Source organism: Annulohypoxylon maeteangense, assembly GCF_022496945.1.
Source record: "Annulohypoxylon maeteangense strain CBS 123835 unplaced genomic scaffold GGS22scaffold_12, whole genome shotgun sequence".
In the NCBI taxonomy this organism is placed as follows: Eukaryota; Fungi; Ascomycota; class Sordariomycetes; order Xylariales; family Hypoxylaceae; genus Annulohypoxylon; species Annulohypoxylon maeteangense.
This window is the reverse complement of record NW_025953259.1, coordinates 980346-996292: the sequence shown is the minus strand read 5'-3', so window position 1 is coordinate 996292 and position 15947 is coordinate 980346. Positions and strand designations below refer to the sequence as shown.

The 15947-nt window shown below is 47.8% G+C and overlaps 5 protein-coding genes across 5 annotated transcripts; 3 read left to right on the top strand and 2 right to left on the bottom strand.

Annotated features, from left to right (window-relative positions):
* Window positions 1-3: 3 nt before the first annotated feature.
* GGS22DRAFT_167530 (4-nitrophenylphosphatase) lies at window positions 4-1386 on the bottom strand. The gene is made up of 4 exons (XM_047961991.1): window positions 1175-1386; window positions 1093-1114; window positions 975-1043; window positions 4-923 (listed from the first exon to the last, which is right to left on the bottom strand). Exons 1-4 carry the CDS (start codon window positions 1241-1243, stop codon window positions 160-162), a joined length of 924 nt encoding a protein of 307 aa, XP_047817439.1. The 5' UTR covers window positions 1244-1386; the 3' UTR covers window positions 4-159.
* A 1981-nt stretch (window positions 1387-3367) lies between these two features.
* GGS22DRAFT_167523 (nagb/rpia/CoA transferase-like protein) lies at window positions 3368-5284 on the top strand. The gene has a single exon (XM_047961990.1). The coding sequence runs from the start codon at window positions 3749-3751 to the stop codon at window positions 4532-4534; it is 786 nt and encodes a 261-aa protein (XP_047817438.1). The 5' UTR covers window positions 3368-3748; the 3' UTR covers window positions 4535-5284.
* Window positions 5285-5552: 268 nt separating this feature from the next.
* On the bottom strand, window positions 5553-7816 carry GGS22DRAFT_33581 (MFS general substrate transporter). The gene is made up of 3 exons (XM_047966838.1): window positions 7272-7816; window positions 6122-7205; window positions 5553-5978 (listed from the first exon to the last, which is right to left on the bottom strand). Exons 1-3 carry the CDS (start codon window positions 7542-7544, stop codon window positions 5602-5604), a joined length of 1734 nt encoding a protein of 577 aa, XP_047817437.1. The 5' UTR covers window positions 7545-7816; the 3' UTR covers window positions 5553-5601.
* A 2416-nt stretch (window positions 7817-10232) lies between these two features.
* Window positions 10233-13414, top strand: GGS22DRAFT_167515 (uncharacterized protein). The gene has a single exon (XM_047961989.1). The coding sequence runs from the start codon at window positions 10828-10830 to the stop codon at window positions 12937-12939; it is 2112 nt and encodes a 703-aa protein (XP_047817436.1). The 5' UTR covers window positions 10233-10827; the 3' UTR covers window positions 12940-13414.
* Window positions 13415-13879: 465 nt separating this feature from the next.
* On the top strand, window positions 13880-15895 carry GGS22DRAFT_167513 (uncharacterized protein). The gene has a single exon (XM_047961988.1). It carries the CDS (start codon window positions 14070-14072, stop codon window positions 15654-15656), a length of 1587 nt encoding a protein of 528 aa, XP_047817435.1. The 5' UTR covers window positions 13880-14069; the 3' UTR covers window positions 15657-15895.
* Window positions 15896-15947: the final 52 nt, after the last annotated feature.

The window sequence follows — 15947 nt, the reverse complement described above, 5'->3', positions numbered from 1 at the left end:
CTTATTGGGGGGATCTTAAGTCTATAGGGATGCATTCTATCGTCTATAACTAAGTATTTAGGTACCTATACCTAGTGTATAAAATGTCATAAACACTAGATCTATACGAACGGCAAATCTTGAGAGGAACGCGATACGAACAAGCGAGAATATATATCATCACGGCGTCGCACCACGAAGATCGCTTAGCTTGTCAACGTAGTATGCCGGAACGGCCACTGCATCCTTGGCCTCCCAATGCTCCTTTTTGCTCACGCCAGTTAACACGGCTAGGGTCCCTCCCAAACCACCCTGGATACCGAATTGGATATCGGTGTTGAGTCTGTCACCTACCATGCAAGTCCGTGCCCGGTCGAGCTTGAATTTCCCTTCAATCGCATCCATCATAGCCTGGCTCGGTTTCCCAAAGGCTAAAGGTGTTTGTCCTGTCATATTGACAAGCGGCACGGATATGGAACCGGCACCAGGAAAGAAGGTATGGTTCATGGGTAATGTGCTGTCGAGATTGGTTGCGAGGAATTTCGCGCCCCGTTGGATGTACTGGAAGCCCATGGCTAGCTTTAGATAGTTAATATGGAAGTCCAATCCTGCGAGCACGATCCCGACGTCCGGGTCTAGTAACGACCCATCGGCTAACCCGCTGAAATCCTCGGGTGTTATGTCCCGTCTCAAGGCCGGGTCCGTACCGCCGATAAACGGTACGCCCTCGGTACGTAATTCAGATTCGATACCGCTCTCCCCTATAACGAATACCTTGTTCTTAGGAGCGGGCAGTTTCAATATCCGCGAAATGTAGATCGCTGATGAGTAAGCCGAAGCGAAGATCTCCTCAACATCGCTAGGGATACCCAAAGCCGTCAACTTCTTCTGATAATCGGGCCGGGACTTCGTAGAATTGTTTGTGACGAAAACAAGTCGTTTTCCTTAGAGGCTTTAGCCGTCACTGTTGATAATACGAGATGTATCAAACTTACCCCTGGATCTTAGAAACTCTAGAGTTTCGACGATACCCTCAAAGAGATGGTCACCAGACCATAATACTCCTACACATTTTCAGCTTTTAACTCCCTTAAAATCTGTAGTCGTCCTAACCATCGCAATCGAGTAAGAAAACCTATAATAAAAGTAAGATTCGCTACACGGTTATTGATGGCTGAGATTGAAAATGACGCACGTCGAATTTATCGAGAAACTCGTTAAGAGCGGCAGAATCGCCGGTTAGAAATTTAGGTAATTGAGTCATTTTAATCCCGATTCAGCTGAAAAAAAGGGAAAAAAGGAATGACTGGTCTAAGAATAGAAACAATCAATGAGATACTGGCACTGTCGTCGAAATGAATATGTTGTGTAAGTATCTATATAGAGTGGAAATAGTTGTAAAAGTAAAGTTCTTAGACAGTCTAAGACACGCAGTCCGGTGTTTGAGTCAAGCACCTCGGATCCGCTCTCCGTCCGTTCCCGGCGCCAATGTTGTACGCCCGGATAAGACAGAACAGCAAGTACCTACCATATCAACACTCTACATTTATTGTAATATCGTCCAATCTCATCCGATCTTGACATTTGAAATTTGCTAAACGACGAATTAAATGTTGAGACATTCAATTCTACGCTTCTCTTGTTCATGGCTTATCTATACCTACCTAGTAGGTATTAAATATAATTTAATTGGTGCCGAGATACCTACTTACACACATATCCATACACCAAACTGACTTACAGAATACTCGCACGCAAGGTACCCGATCATCCGGATCTACTACAGGCATTGCAGTACCGAAAGGCTTCTGCAACCCTTCCGCGCTTCCGCCTTTCCGCCCTTCCCAGCCTGACCACGTTGCTGCTTGGTTGATTGCCATTGGGGATATGATCTATTCGTATAAGTATTCTTGCAACAACCTAGAACGTGAAATTCCGTAGACCGGTAAAATCATTACGTGAACTCGTCATCATCGTAACCACACACTTCCGTCGCATTGTATAGTAGGTACTCAGGAATGTGTAGGTGACCCTAGAGATATTTTGTCTGCTGCATTGAAACCCTACCTGCGCAGCCTGCGAGCCTGTGCCTGGATGGGGTTGCGGGGAGGCTTGCATGTGAAAACATCCTAGCGTATGGTTGGGCCGTGATTGTGATATCGTGATTGACGAGGTAAGGTCTTCAGTTGCTGGAAGTTCCAATCAATACATATTCACACCGAACTAAATGACTTGCCGCCTATCTCTTCGGATGACAGCATACGACAAGGTTGTCGAGTGGCTCTGATCCCCCACCAATGAATGGGATCGTGTAAATTTCTACCGAGACTCCATCGCGTGCTACCATGATTAGGTAGGCTCTAATAGTTGGGAGGTGAGCTGTCCTGGAAAATCCCCAAGTCTTTAACCCATGTTACCTTAGGTATACCCAATCGCCTACCTTTAGGTACCGAAGGTGAGAAGAGCGGTGGAAATCATTCCATAATAGCCTCATGGATACGAAAGTTGCCACTTCTGACAGGTAAATTCTGGCAGGTTTTGATGAGTATCCAAATTCGACATTTGCATTCGAAAGTAACCCATAATGGTGAGTATGGTTAACAATATCGAGTCGAAAATCATCGCTTGGTCGGAAGGTGAAGGGATAGGAAAGTTGGTAGATGGTGGGGTTCTAGCAGTCTACAGATATAAGACGCAAGGTGAATGGGCAAGAATTGGATGACCCGAATTAACCTTCTTAAGGATCCGTAGATGTTGCGCAGACCCCCACCAATCCATTATCGAGACCCATTAATCTTACAAGCCTCTTCCCTGTCCCGCCCCTCTGGTCCGTCCAAGATCAGTAAGCCCTACGTCAATCCACCCCGCCATACCTAAAGTTACGTTTTCTCTTCATTGTTCTTCCCTTCATGCTTGGTATCTACAATGTACACCGAGAATCGTTACTGATATTATAAATGAGCAGTCTTCGATGCTATAATTAACAACTTGAACTTGACCAAATTTTCGCCACGAGTGAATAGGATCGGACCAAACGGGAGAACTCTTCCCCTTCTTATTCCGTTCGTTCCTAAAATACATGATATCCACAGCTATATCTTCCAGCACCTAACATTTAGATATCTCGTATACATATCACAGAATTTGGTTTTCTTCCCTTGTCATGGTCAATTGACAGCGCCTGTCAGTCCAATAACGAAATCGCCGGTCTCAACGCCAAGCATCTTAGTGGTTAGACTACTTAGATCCTTAAGTACATACCTGGTACTAATAATGACGAGTGGACACGCCTTAAGCACGAGGGGTACGTCGTTCTTCGATATCGATCCTTGAATCTAGCATCGTCACATCGTGGACATCCCAGAGAACAATTTAAGCGATATTCACCTTTTTTTCTCTCTAAACATACACCTGTCATACCCATATCTATCGTATCTATCATATATCTTCCCAATTCCCAACATTTGACTATCGCAAAATCTTCCCTGTCTTATCGATATTCATCAACCTTACTTGAACCTTCCACCCTTGACAATAAGCACCTAAATTTAGGTACGTAAGGTGCTTTCCACAAGAAAAAAAAATCACTCGTGAAAGCTGTACCTACCCCACCATCGTCCTCCGCAAACAATTTAGAATTCCCCAAATTCTATCTTGCCTCATTTATTCTATTGATTGATTCAAAACATAACATATCATACCGTATCCTTTTCCAGCTTCCTAGTAACTCACATATACATACTTAGGGTCACATCATCATCCAGTCGAGATGCCGGGAAAACAACCCAATCTATTCGCCTTCGGCGATGTCAACACCTTGGCACCCGCTCTACGATCATACATCATCACAACTCAAAATGCTGGTATCACACGCCACGGCGTCTTCAAAGTTGCAGTTTCCGGTGGCTCTCTACCTAGCACCCTTGCGAAAGCCCTTCTAGCTATTCCAAAATCTGAGGAGGACATTGTTAAATTTGACAAGTGGGAAATATTTTTCGCCGACGAACGAGCTGTGCCTCTCGACCACGAGGACAGCAACTATGGACTCCTCAAGACAGAACTGCTGGACAAAATCCCCCCTGAGCTAGGTGCACCCACCATACATCCCATCGATACCCAATATTTGGACGACACGCAAGAGCTGGCGGATCGGTACGAAAAAACCCTCGTTGGCTCGTTTGCCAAGGGTGATTCTGTCAAGCTTCCTATCTTCGATTTATTACTCCTCGGTTGCGGTCCAGATGGCCACACCTGCAGTCTCTTCCCAGGCCACCCGCTCTTACGTGAGACGGACGCCTGGGTAGCTCCAATCGAGGACTCACCTAAGCCGCCACCCCGACGTATCACCTTAACCCTTCCCGTCATTACGCATGCCGTTAAGGTCGCCTTCGTCATCATGGGCGGTCAAAAGAAGGAGATTATTAAGGAGATATTCGAGCAAGGAAACGGCCTCCCATGCGCGATTGTCAACGAAGCGACGGGCGAGCGATGCAGTTGGTTCACCGACAACGCTGCCGTAGAGGGTGTCAGCTTTCCCCGGCGCGGATTTCTATAAAAGCTGATGTCTTAGGGCTGAGGTGAAGCGAATATGCTGCCGGGTGTGGCGTTTCGCTAAGGGGATCGACTGGTCGGAGGGGAAAAAGACGGGAGAGGTATTGGCGTCCACAAGCGGCTTATGAATGTTATGTGTTCGACTGATGACGTTATTAATCTAAGTTAGAGTGATGATGGGTGGTATTTACGGGCATGATGAAACGTGCGCATTTTTAATCTAATGCATTGCCACGCCCACGCAGTGAGGTGTGATCATGGTCTCTATCAGGCGGGATTCTGGTACCGAGCACGCAAATTTATTTTTAGAGAAGTTCCTGCTTAGACCTTCTTTCCATGGAGAGGGATTTTTTTGGGGGAAATATTGATTATATTTTATCATGATTTTCCTACGGGGTTGTGATATTACTGGTTATGTTGCTGTGTTATATGATGCTACGTATGTGGGTGTGATATTGAACTATCTAAAAGGCACGTCGGGTCAGAATTAGTGGCATGATGGATATCCATATCTTTTGGTCAAATACCAGATACCTACTAGGTACTCAATTCGCTGGAAATGCAAAAGAAATTGTACGGTTATGGCGGCTAAGTAATAATTAAGTTCCTTGGTAATGAATTTTCTAACGAAAAGTCAATGCTGAAATCATTAGGTAGATGTTTGTTATCAGCTAAAGAAAATAGGGGTTGGGGAATGTTTTCGGCATCGATTAGGTAGGTAGTCCACGGAAGCTTTTACTGCGATTTATTGCGGCCAAGAGAAACTCGAGATCTCCAAAAATCGGTTTCTTATCTACCTAGGTAGAGTAAAAATTAAAGATCTTAGGAGCGTTTGCATATCACTCCATCTTATGATGTTTATTCTATTTCGATATATTTTGAATACCCCTAACACCAACCATCTATCAGCGCTTCCTACTTTAAGTGTTCTTTTTAGTCTTCTACCACGTAATCTAGTTCTCCCGAGGTCTTAACATACTTCCTTCACGTCAAACCTAATCTCTCCCTCTGTGCTACATACGGCCTTGAGCTTTTCTTGCATCTTGTCATATCTAGATACGTATCAACTGCCTACCTTCCTTCAAGCTTCCTCTCCCTAACCCAAGCGCTCGCCAACAAGGCACTAAATGCGACGATAATAACCGGAATGAAGGCCCACTGTATAGCCACCGCATAGCAAGTCCTTACTATATCCGCGATCTCCGGCTCAAGCTTGCGTATGTAATCTAAGCTCTGACGGACACCCTCTTCGATCTGTCGAGCGCGGTTATCATCGTCGCCGAGGGAGGCGGCGAGGCTTGTGCGCAGCACTTGCTGCAGGACAGCTGTCGAGATACTAATTCCAAGTGTCGTTCCCAGCGAGCGGAATAGATATGAGCACGCGATAGCTACTGCGGTGTCTCCGGGGGCCGCGTTGGCAATTATAGCGATGAGAGTGCTGGTGATTGCTATTTTGAGTATTAGCCATGTGTTACTTGAACACGTTCGTGAGATTCTCCTATAGAGAGGGAAAAGAGTTCATGGATGTATCTAAACAAGAAGGGGATGGGGGAAACTATAGGGAAAATGGGATAATACGGGGGAAACGTACAGATACCGCCACCAAAAGCAAGAATACATAGCCCTACGATAACGCCTGCAGTTGATTTCGCCACCACGCCGGTAAATGCCACCATCGGCGCCACGCTGATGATCATAAGAGTGTACCCAAGCAGCGTGATCCAATAATACTTCCCAGTTCGGCGCATGAAGAGGCCGCCTCCTAGAGACCCTGCAAGTCCGAAGAACGTGCTAGGTATGAACACAAACCCAGACTCTGTAGCTGAGAGACCCATAGCAGCTTGGAAGAATAGTGCAATGAAGAATAGCACGCCCATCTGCGCCGCGACACCGAAAAAGTTAGCCATATACGCCGCGAGCAATGGCGGGTCTAGGATGATGTGTCCCGGCGCAAAGGGTTCCGAGGCTACTTTAACTTCGACTAGAATAAAGAGAGCGAATAGGACTGGAGTCAAGGCTAGAGGGATGATGGTGATCTTCTTATCCCAGCCCTCGTTGCTACCATTGTCGAGGCCGAACAATAACGCAAATGCGGCCGAGACGAGAATAAAGGCGCCTAAGAAATCAACGCGCTGCACTTTAGAAGTCCAGTGCGCGTGGTCCGTCTTGGGCAGATGGAGTACTAGATACACAGCTAGCCAAGCCACCATGGATAGTGGAAATTGGGCGGTGAACGCCCACCTCCAGCCGATACTGTCGGCTATTAGACCACCGATGGGCGCGCCTGATGACATACCCGCGGCGAAAATGATATTGATGTAGCCCTGCCACATACCGCGGTCACGGAGAGACACGATATCAGTCAAAAGAATAGTAACGACGGCATTCATACCGCCACCACCAATTCCGGCTACAGCACGAGCTATACAAAGCTGGATGATGTCCTGGGATAGACCACATCCTAGACAACCTAAACCGAACACAAAGTATGCAAACAGCAGGGACTCCTTACGGCCGAAGATATCGGATACCTTGCCGTATAACGGTTGGAAGGCTGTTAAGGTAAGAAAATAAGAAGTGGATATCCAACTTGTCGAATTCAACGCGTTGAGCTCACTGCCCATTCTGCCATATGTGGCGATGGTTAATGTCTGATCCATAGCAACTAAGAAGACCTATTGCTATGGATTAGTATTATGTACATTATACTATATATAGTCGTTTTAGAGGAATCTACTCACACCAATGGCCATCGCCGGGAATAGCGCCTTCAAATTTACTTTCAACTTCGGGACATCATCGCCTTTCCGGGTATCGTCATCAGAGTCACTGGCCTGACCATTTTCTACATCTCCCGTTTCGCTAGTACTGACGACCGAACTGTTCTTATTCGGGAATGTGCCATTGGACCGTACTTCGGCGGCGTTGTTTGCGGCGGAAGCATTGGGACCAAGCAAAGGAGCGGTCTCAGAGGACGGCGCCCCTTCGGCGTGGGTCGGTGATTCGGAAGGCATTTGCCAAGACAAGACTTCACAATTCACCTTATAACCGTATAATTATGAGATAATGCCAATACTCTTGTCACACGACACGGAAAGATGCACTGAAGTCAAATTAGTGAAAGAAAGCCACGCAACAATGAAGGGCCGGCGGATTTCGCGGATTCGGTTCCCCTCCGAGAGGCGGAGATTGTGTAGAACGTGAGCCAACGGTCGTGCATCTCCACCGTCACACTATCGGTCCATTCGATTGGTCGTAGACGATTGCTAATCCGTACGAAGGATTGCATGATGATACCCTACAGCCATGGTGATAAGGCCTATATTCTCATTAGGATCTGATATTAGGTAGTTTGTAGACAAATGAAGGAAACGGTTGGGAAGTTGATTGGTATAAACTTATTTATTGATTTTTGCATTCCTTTAAACGCAACCAATTATGTCAGAAGTTTATTCCAGACGGCTAAGTTTAAGCTTAGGTACCTACCTAGTAGGTACTCCTTGTTACACCAATCTTTGAGTGCCGGCACTACCTACCTATCACCTATCCGTTGGTAGGTAATACCAGCAATGTGTCTCCAGACAAATGAATTCGTACATACCTACCTAGGTACTTACTATGAAGTATGCGATGCACTATACTCACGAAAATATTACACCGGTATATGCACCGGTATATGTCGACGAATGCAGATGCAACAACTCCTTCCATCTACCGAATTACATGGCAAGTAACGGCCTAAAATGGTCAGCTAGATGCACGTAACCGCGATGTGTTCGTACCTGTGGCCATCAATTTAGCAGACCGAAACCCGGGCGTGTGGAATTCGTGCTGCATTATTCGGGTGAATACAGCACTTTAAACGCTAAGACATGCCTGGACACGGTGGTCTGGAACCTTTTCAGGGGTCTGTTTCTCCTCAGTCACGGGCTTTCCTCAAGTTTGACGCCGACCCCATTGATATTCCTATCTGAGCATGTGTTATTATGCTGGGGAACATTCGCTCTTTAAAATGAATAAAATACGAATAAATAATTATTGAATAGGTAAATATATCGAAATGGCCGTATATCGATTATTAGTAGTATTTCGGGTTCATCCCAATTTTCGCGGCTGCGAGGTGTGAGGTGTGAGGTGCGAGGTCACGAAATCGTTGCTGACTTTCGTCCCACGCACATGGGATATCTCGATCACAGCGGCACTATCATCTATGATCTACATTAGTGGATTAGTGGAACCGGAAAGACAACCCAAATCCCCGAAACAGCGAATGACTTGCCCCATTCTTTTGCCAATACCCCTGATAATTAAAGGAGATTTGACATCACAGTCTTCAAGAAATTCTCTCTTGGCTGCCTTGTGCTTTACGCTTCACTCCGACAGTCCGAAAGCTGAATCGCCGCTAGCTACCATGGTAGAAAAGCTGTCCGCTTCTTGACGATCACTTACCGCCGATCGACGTGGCTTTTTTAAATAGCATCCTCGCATGAAGTTGATTCTCACTTTCCAAGATTCCCTTAAACTCTGAACTTCTAACGTCAGAAGTTCATCCCGATCGCGTCTGTGCGATAAGCCCTAATATTATGTACATACATCCAATACACGTACATATATGCATACATACGTGTGTATTGGATGCATGCGCGTCGAATAGCCACTCATAGCTGAGCGTCCCCTCGCCCGATATGTAAACCGCACCAGCTCCGGAAGCAATGAACCGGATGTAAGGGAATCACGCTTTTTCTTCATGGCTTGATTCGTGAATATCTCGTAGGACTTGTAGGATAACCTGGTTGCCTACAATACCGCGCAGACGAATTTCCGGTTGTTCCGAACTTCGAAGGTGCCTACACGTGAAGTTCTAATAGCCAGTGATAGGGTATTCCAAACCGGGATAGAATGCTACATATTGATTTCTATCCATTTCCCCACTGGCTCGTCCCATGCCAAAGACGGGATTAACCATGCCTCGAAGTAACGAACTATCAGTCACATCGGTCCTATGGTCAGCCCAACGAACCCACTTTGTGGACGGAACCGATGCGTGCTGAGCAAGGACATCTTCACATCTCGCAGATGCCTTTTGCAGACATCTTTCACGGCACAGCCTCAACCTATTTTTGAGCCTTTTAACTCTTCCTCTATGCTCGTACCGAGGTATCGGCTCCTGCAAAACGCCATGGCTGAAGCGAAACTTTCAATGCTGTATTTCCGAAGACACGTCTTATTCGAACTCACTGCAGTCAGTTGTAAGACTTTTAAATGAGACCTGTTTTCGAGATCTCCATGCGAGTTGCAGGTACCCGAGTGAGATAACAAGGTTCTTCCATCTTATCTCTCTCTCTCTCTCTACCACTTTCCTCCTTGAGCTTTTCATTTATCCTTAATATCTCCTGATAGCCCTCTTTATATAATAAGATATTTTCAAGATGTTTTCATCTAATGAGTGAAACCTAGCATCAATACCGTCAATTCAAACCATAGCGGCATCGTTAGCTTCAATTTTTAGCTAAGAAAGATGACATCTGAAAAGAGAAAAGCGAAAAAAAAAAACGCGAAAAGGATCCACTTAGCCCCATGTATCGATCAATCAATTAAAAGTAGATCACCCTCTCGTCGAGATGATCCTGTGGCTGAAACGTCCGGTCAAGGGTCTATCTCCACGAGGGGCTAACGCGACGTGCAGATTCGCTACTCGGCCCTGTTCAATGAAGGGAGGCGAGAGGATTCGCATATTGCAGTGACAGTCATACGTAACAGATCGAGCAGGCCTCCAGGTTTCCAGGCAGTCAAGCCAGGACAATCTTCGGCTGGTCCAAGAAACTCACGTTTCCATTTTTCCCTTGCTTCTTTTCCTTACTCAATTCCACAGAAGTCTCGTTGGAAGCTCTAAAAACATCGTTAGGACCCCATATATCCAGAGAGGCTTTCCCCTTCGGCTCGTCGAGATTCTCTCGTTGTGGATCCTTCGAGCGCGGTACCTGCATCAGATGCGCTGTCATCCCTAGGCTAGCAGGCCAAAACCGTAGAACAGGATCAGGTCAAGGGTGCTAGCAGATGCTTGGTGAACCCACCCCGATTCGACGGGAAACCTATCACTTATTACGTCTGCAACCCTGATTGCAGGCCCCCGTCTCTTCTTCCTCGACCTTATCGGACGAAATGATCGGGCATTGTGAACGACCACGAAGTATCTTCTGTCATTCTGGTATCACAACGCTGTTGTTTCGCCCTTCTCACCCCTTTTCCCCTACCAGACCCTCTTATCCCTTCTCATCCAGTCGATAATACGTAGTAATGGACCGTCCTACCCTCCAGACCCCCAAGACGGGTCGCTCGCGTTTCTCAAAAGCGTTGCCTGCCCCTCCACCACAGTTAGAAGATGACAAACCGTCGACGGTTTCTCGAGATCCCCCATCTTCGATGTATTCGCCATTCCCGCCTAGGAAGGATAGTGTTAGTGTAAGGACCAACACTAGCATCAGTCAAATCAGTCCAAGCATCAAGTCGGATTTGAACTCGCCTCTGCCATCGCTGCCGCCTTCACTGCCTCCCACTAATACAATGGCGTCCACTGTTTTGCAAACGCAGACTCGGTCCATTCCAAGGAAGCCTGTGGGACTCCCAGCAAATCCAGCCCCGGTGGCTGGGGCTAGCGCTGCGAAGTCTAAGAAGATGAAGCGCGTCTCTTCTATATCAAGTCTCCTATCAGCTTATTCCAATACCTCATCGGACTCTGTTCAGAGGTCGTCGCAAGGCAGTATTTTTACAAAGGATAGCGAACCATCAAATTCACCCGAACGGGAGGGAATGAATGATACCCAACCGTCGCTTTCAAAGACTCTGCCGGTGCTTCCAAGTAATCCATATGCAGACGATCTGCCGTCAGTGACGGGTGAGATAATATCGGCCGATCTGCCACCGCCGCCACCGCTGAAAGACCCGACTCGACCGAGCACACCTTCGAGTGCCCGGCCCGTAGACTCATTCCCGGCACCCCCTCGATCTGGCGCTCAAGATGGGAGCCCCCCGTCCACAACGCCGAAACCCGTAGGTGACTCACCTCCAAGAAGGGAGATCTGGCGTCGACGTGCGTCAGTCAAATCTGACCGAAGCCTCCTCGTCCCAGAGCTCAAATTAGCTGATTCACATGGTTCTACCGCATCCACATCCACATCACAGCCTCCAGCTGCAAATACCGCCAACAGCGATCTTCTTCCACCCCCACCACTTACACAAACTACTAGTAGCAACACTACTTCTCCGTTACCTCCTAGGAGCGCCTCGCTTCCAGGCAGAAATATTCGACCGACTAAAACTGAACCACAACAAGAAGACGAGATGCGCAAACTTTCGTCAAAATTCAAGGGGCTCACCACCCGAGGCGAGAGTGCCAAGGAACCCGCTAAAACGCGCGACAGTTCTAACGGAACCAAGGACGAGTCTATTAAGTCTGCGTCCAATGCGCAGCCCGAGGCGCAACCCGCCGGTCCTATTAAAGATCATCGCAAGGTGGAGCCGCCTATTAACGTATCCATGAGTTCAGCTGAGACGGTTGCCCATGCGCCTAGCCCGGCAGCCGCGTCGTCGGAACCTCCCCCAAAGGAGTCCGCGCCAAAGTCAATTTCGCGCCGAGCCGTCGGAAGTCCTATCGAGAGCCAAAAACCGGAGTTCCATAAAAAAGGAAGCTCATCCGATCTAAGAATGCAGAACCTTGGACTTCCACGTCACCCACGTTCTGCACGAAGCAACTCTTCGTTGCGCTCACCCCAGCCCACTCACGATGTTCAAGAGGCAGTGAGACCTAGGGTAGTACCGCAACCACAACCGATTCCGACTATCGAGATGACTACTACGATGCCGGCGGACTCAATTGAGCCGATGAGGAAGCCTGAACTTTTTAACATCGTAACGGCGTTAAACGAGCCTAACATCTCGCCAAATCTTATGACGACCGATCGCAAGCCTTACCGAAAGGTTTCTCCAGATGTACACGCTACTAACCTTAGCGATATTGGCGAGTCCATGGAGAACGTTACGCCTGAACATGCCGAGAAAGTAAACGAGGCCCTATCTCGCTTTCCTCGGAACGTCGGCCAGGCCATTCCTCCGACCGATGCCGTCTGGCAAGCGCCTCCCATCACCTCTCAACATCACAACTGTTACGTGCGCCATTCTAAATGGGTTCCTGTTAAGAACTCTAATTATCCATTGGCGTGTCAGACCTGCGGCGTCCAAGACACCAACTCACGCAAAACCTGCTCTTGGTGCAACTTGCGCGTCTGCTACGGATGCCACGAAAGACTTATGGGTCGCTACAAAGCTGATCTTCGGATGTTGATGCAGAACATGGAGACTGACCAGATCGAGGAAAAACGTCGCGAGAAGGGGAAGCAGAGTGCCGCCTAAATCTTTCTCTCTCGTTATTATCCTTGCCTAAGACGCTACATGTTGTCGATATCATCGACTTCTTATACTGCCACTTCTCTTCTTCGATTTATCTTAACACTTCGGACTTACCTGGGGTCTTTACCCCTTTCGACATTCAACGTATCTCGCCTATAGGAACTCTCTGAACACGAGAAAGTTCCGACGGCCGACGACTCGTTTATTCGATTCTCGAGGGATTACGGCCGGGGGAGAATAAAAAGGCGGATTGCATATGGACTGAGGCGTTTATTGGTACGACGATACCACTACTTATCGATGTATATACGGCGGGAAAAGGATTCGTGGGCCGCGATCCTACACTTTCAAGGAATAGGGGACATACTACGAAATGGAGGGAAAGGAAAGAGCATAATGGATTCCTGGCTCGAAGCCGGACGATGATACCTTTTGCTATAAATAAATGGAAGTGATCAATAATGTCTCCTATCCTTGGAATCTTCCGTAATTAATGTGACAATGAATCGCAAAGTTGTAAGATCACAGATTCAACAATTGATAACTTTGAACTTTATGTTGCTCGATCTCTGACACCTTCCCATCTATCCGTAGATCTTTCTACCCGAAAGGTTAATTCTACATCCCGAAGGGAAGACCTACGAAATTTAGTATAGGTACCTAGGCTGCTAGGTAGGTGCTATCTAACAGAGGGAGATCAATTGTAGTTACACAATAACCTATAATTTTAAGTAATACCTAGTACCGTTATATATCATGCAGCAGGCGTAACCTTATGACGCCTCATGCAACCTCCCATCTTAGCCCTATAAATGCTCAAATAGCTGTCGCCGGTTGTTTATTAGCGGGGATCTCTGTATGTCAGGTACGATAAACTTAAGCCCTACGGGTAATCGATAGTGGGGACTAGAGCTTTATCTCTCCACCACTAAGAAGCACCTAGGGTAGGAGCCATGGTAACTTCTGAATTCAATTAAAGTCAAGTGCACGGGACCAAATACAATACAATCAAATCAATACGACCTACATAATAAGACACAAGGACCCCTAATTCTAATCCAAACATCACCTGCAAATATTGAACCTTTTATACTCGTCTAACAAAACCGACACCTTGTCTTATAGGTCCTATAATGTCATCTTCCACTAGCTTAGGCCGTACACGATCAATTCGTAAACCTACAGTTGGCAAAGACGATCCGAGCCAACGAAATGGACCAACAACACGTACTGAGGCTAGGACACATTCCCCTAGCCGACTACCGGTGAAGCCCACGATGATCACTCGATCCGCTGCAGCGAGCGCAGCAGCTTCTTCGTCCGCTACTGCTTCAAGAATTAGAGCGACAGGCTCAACTACAGGTAGAGCTGTATCTAATCCTTACAACAAGACTTCATCTGCACGGACAGACAGCAGCGGAAATGCTGCGACGAAACCCTTGGGTAGAGCAACCTCTACTCGTGACCGTGATAGACCACCAATTACCTCCATGAACCGTACTGCGACCGGTCGACCGAGATCCTCTGGCGGGCCACCTGTAACGACGGCGCCTACCCGACCGGGACATACACGATCGAGATCCAACGTTACGAGTTTGACACCGGCCACTACACTTCGCCCAGTATCTCAAGTATCTCATGCGACCGCCACATCTTCGTCGTCCGGCGGTGGCCGAACAAGTCCGACCACAAGCACGATCACAACGAGCTCGAAAATCCAGACACGGTCGCAAATCCGCCAACGCACGACATCTCAATCTCAATCCCAATCAACCGCTACCACGACGCAAGCCCCATCCAATCAACCCGCCGGCCTTGTCAGCCGCCCCGCATTCAACACTCATCAACAGCATTACAGCCCCGCCAAATCCCTCGCCCCCAAACCTTTAACCTCGACCTATCTCGCGCCCCCGTCTCCCTCTAAGCTACCCGCAAACGTCGCCTTATCCGCCGAGACCAGTCGTCTACAGACGGAGCTGTTACAACTTTCGCTCCTACACCGCGATGCCGCAGCCGTCGACAGCGAATGGCACGCCAGCGCCCGACAAAAGCTCGGGGATAGATTCGCGCGGCTAGCCAAAAACAATGACACCCTCCTTAGTCTTGAGCGACGAGGCATTGAGGCGCGGAACGTGGCAGCGCTCACTAAATGGGGTAATCCTGGCACCAGAAACGGGCTAGGTCTAGAGGAGAAAGTCCAAATCTTGGACGAAGTGCTAAACGGGGTGTGGCAGCTCGGAGAACCGGGCGGACGATACGCGCGCGTGGTCGCCGGCTTCGAAATCTGGGCCGAGCGCATGGCGTCCATAGTTATCGCGCAGCGTAGCGACAACGTCGATGTCTTGGTCGAAGGCGAGGAGGTCCTATTTCTAGGTGAACTAGACGCAGGATGGAAACACGATTGTATCAGTCTTCAGCGCAAACTCGAAGGATGGCGTATCGCGTTACGAGATCTGGGCGACGTCGACTCTCCCCCCGTTTCCGACTCCGACTCTAGCTCAGAATTAGAATCGCGGTCTAGTTTACTTCGCATGGTGGACGGGTGTCGCAATCTCGTCCACGATATGCTATCCGAACTAGCAGTGATGGCGCAGATCGAGCGGGATGCGGCGCGAGCGGAGAACGAATGGATCGAGCGCACAAATAGAGCCATAGAAGACGAGGACGACGATACCCCCGCGGCGCGGGCGTATGTACCATTATGGAAGCTGGCTGCGTGATTTTAACACCTGGTTACCTTTCCTACCTCTTTACCTACTTTCCTATCTGTCTGCATAAGTGTACTGTACTATTAAGTTAAATTGATGGCATAATGGGAAACGAAAGGATACGATACGGAACCGGACTGGCGTTCAGCGATAGGGTATACGCACTACATATTTCATGATAGGTAGTGATAATAAGATAAAGTCGAACTAATTGTAATGTGCGCGGTGATAATGATGCGATTGGTTAATTTATATACATCGTCTCGTGATGTAGGTATGGATATATGAGGAGACGAATCACAC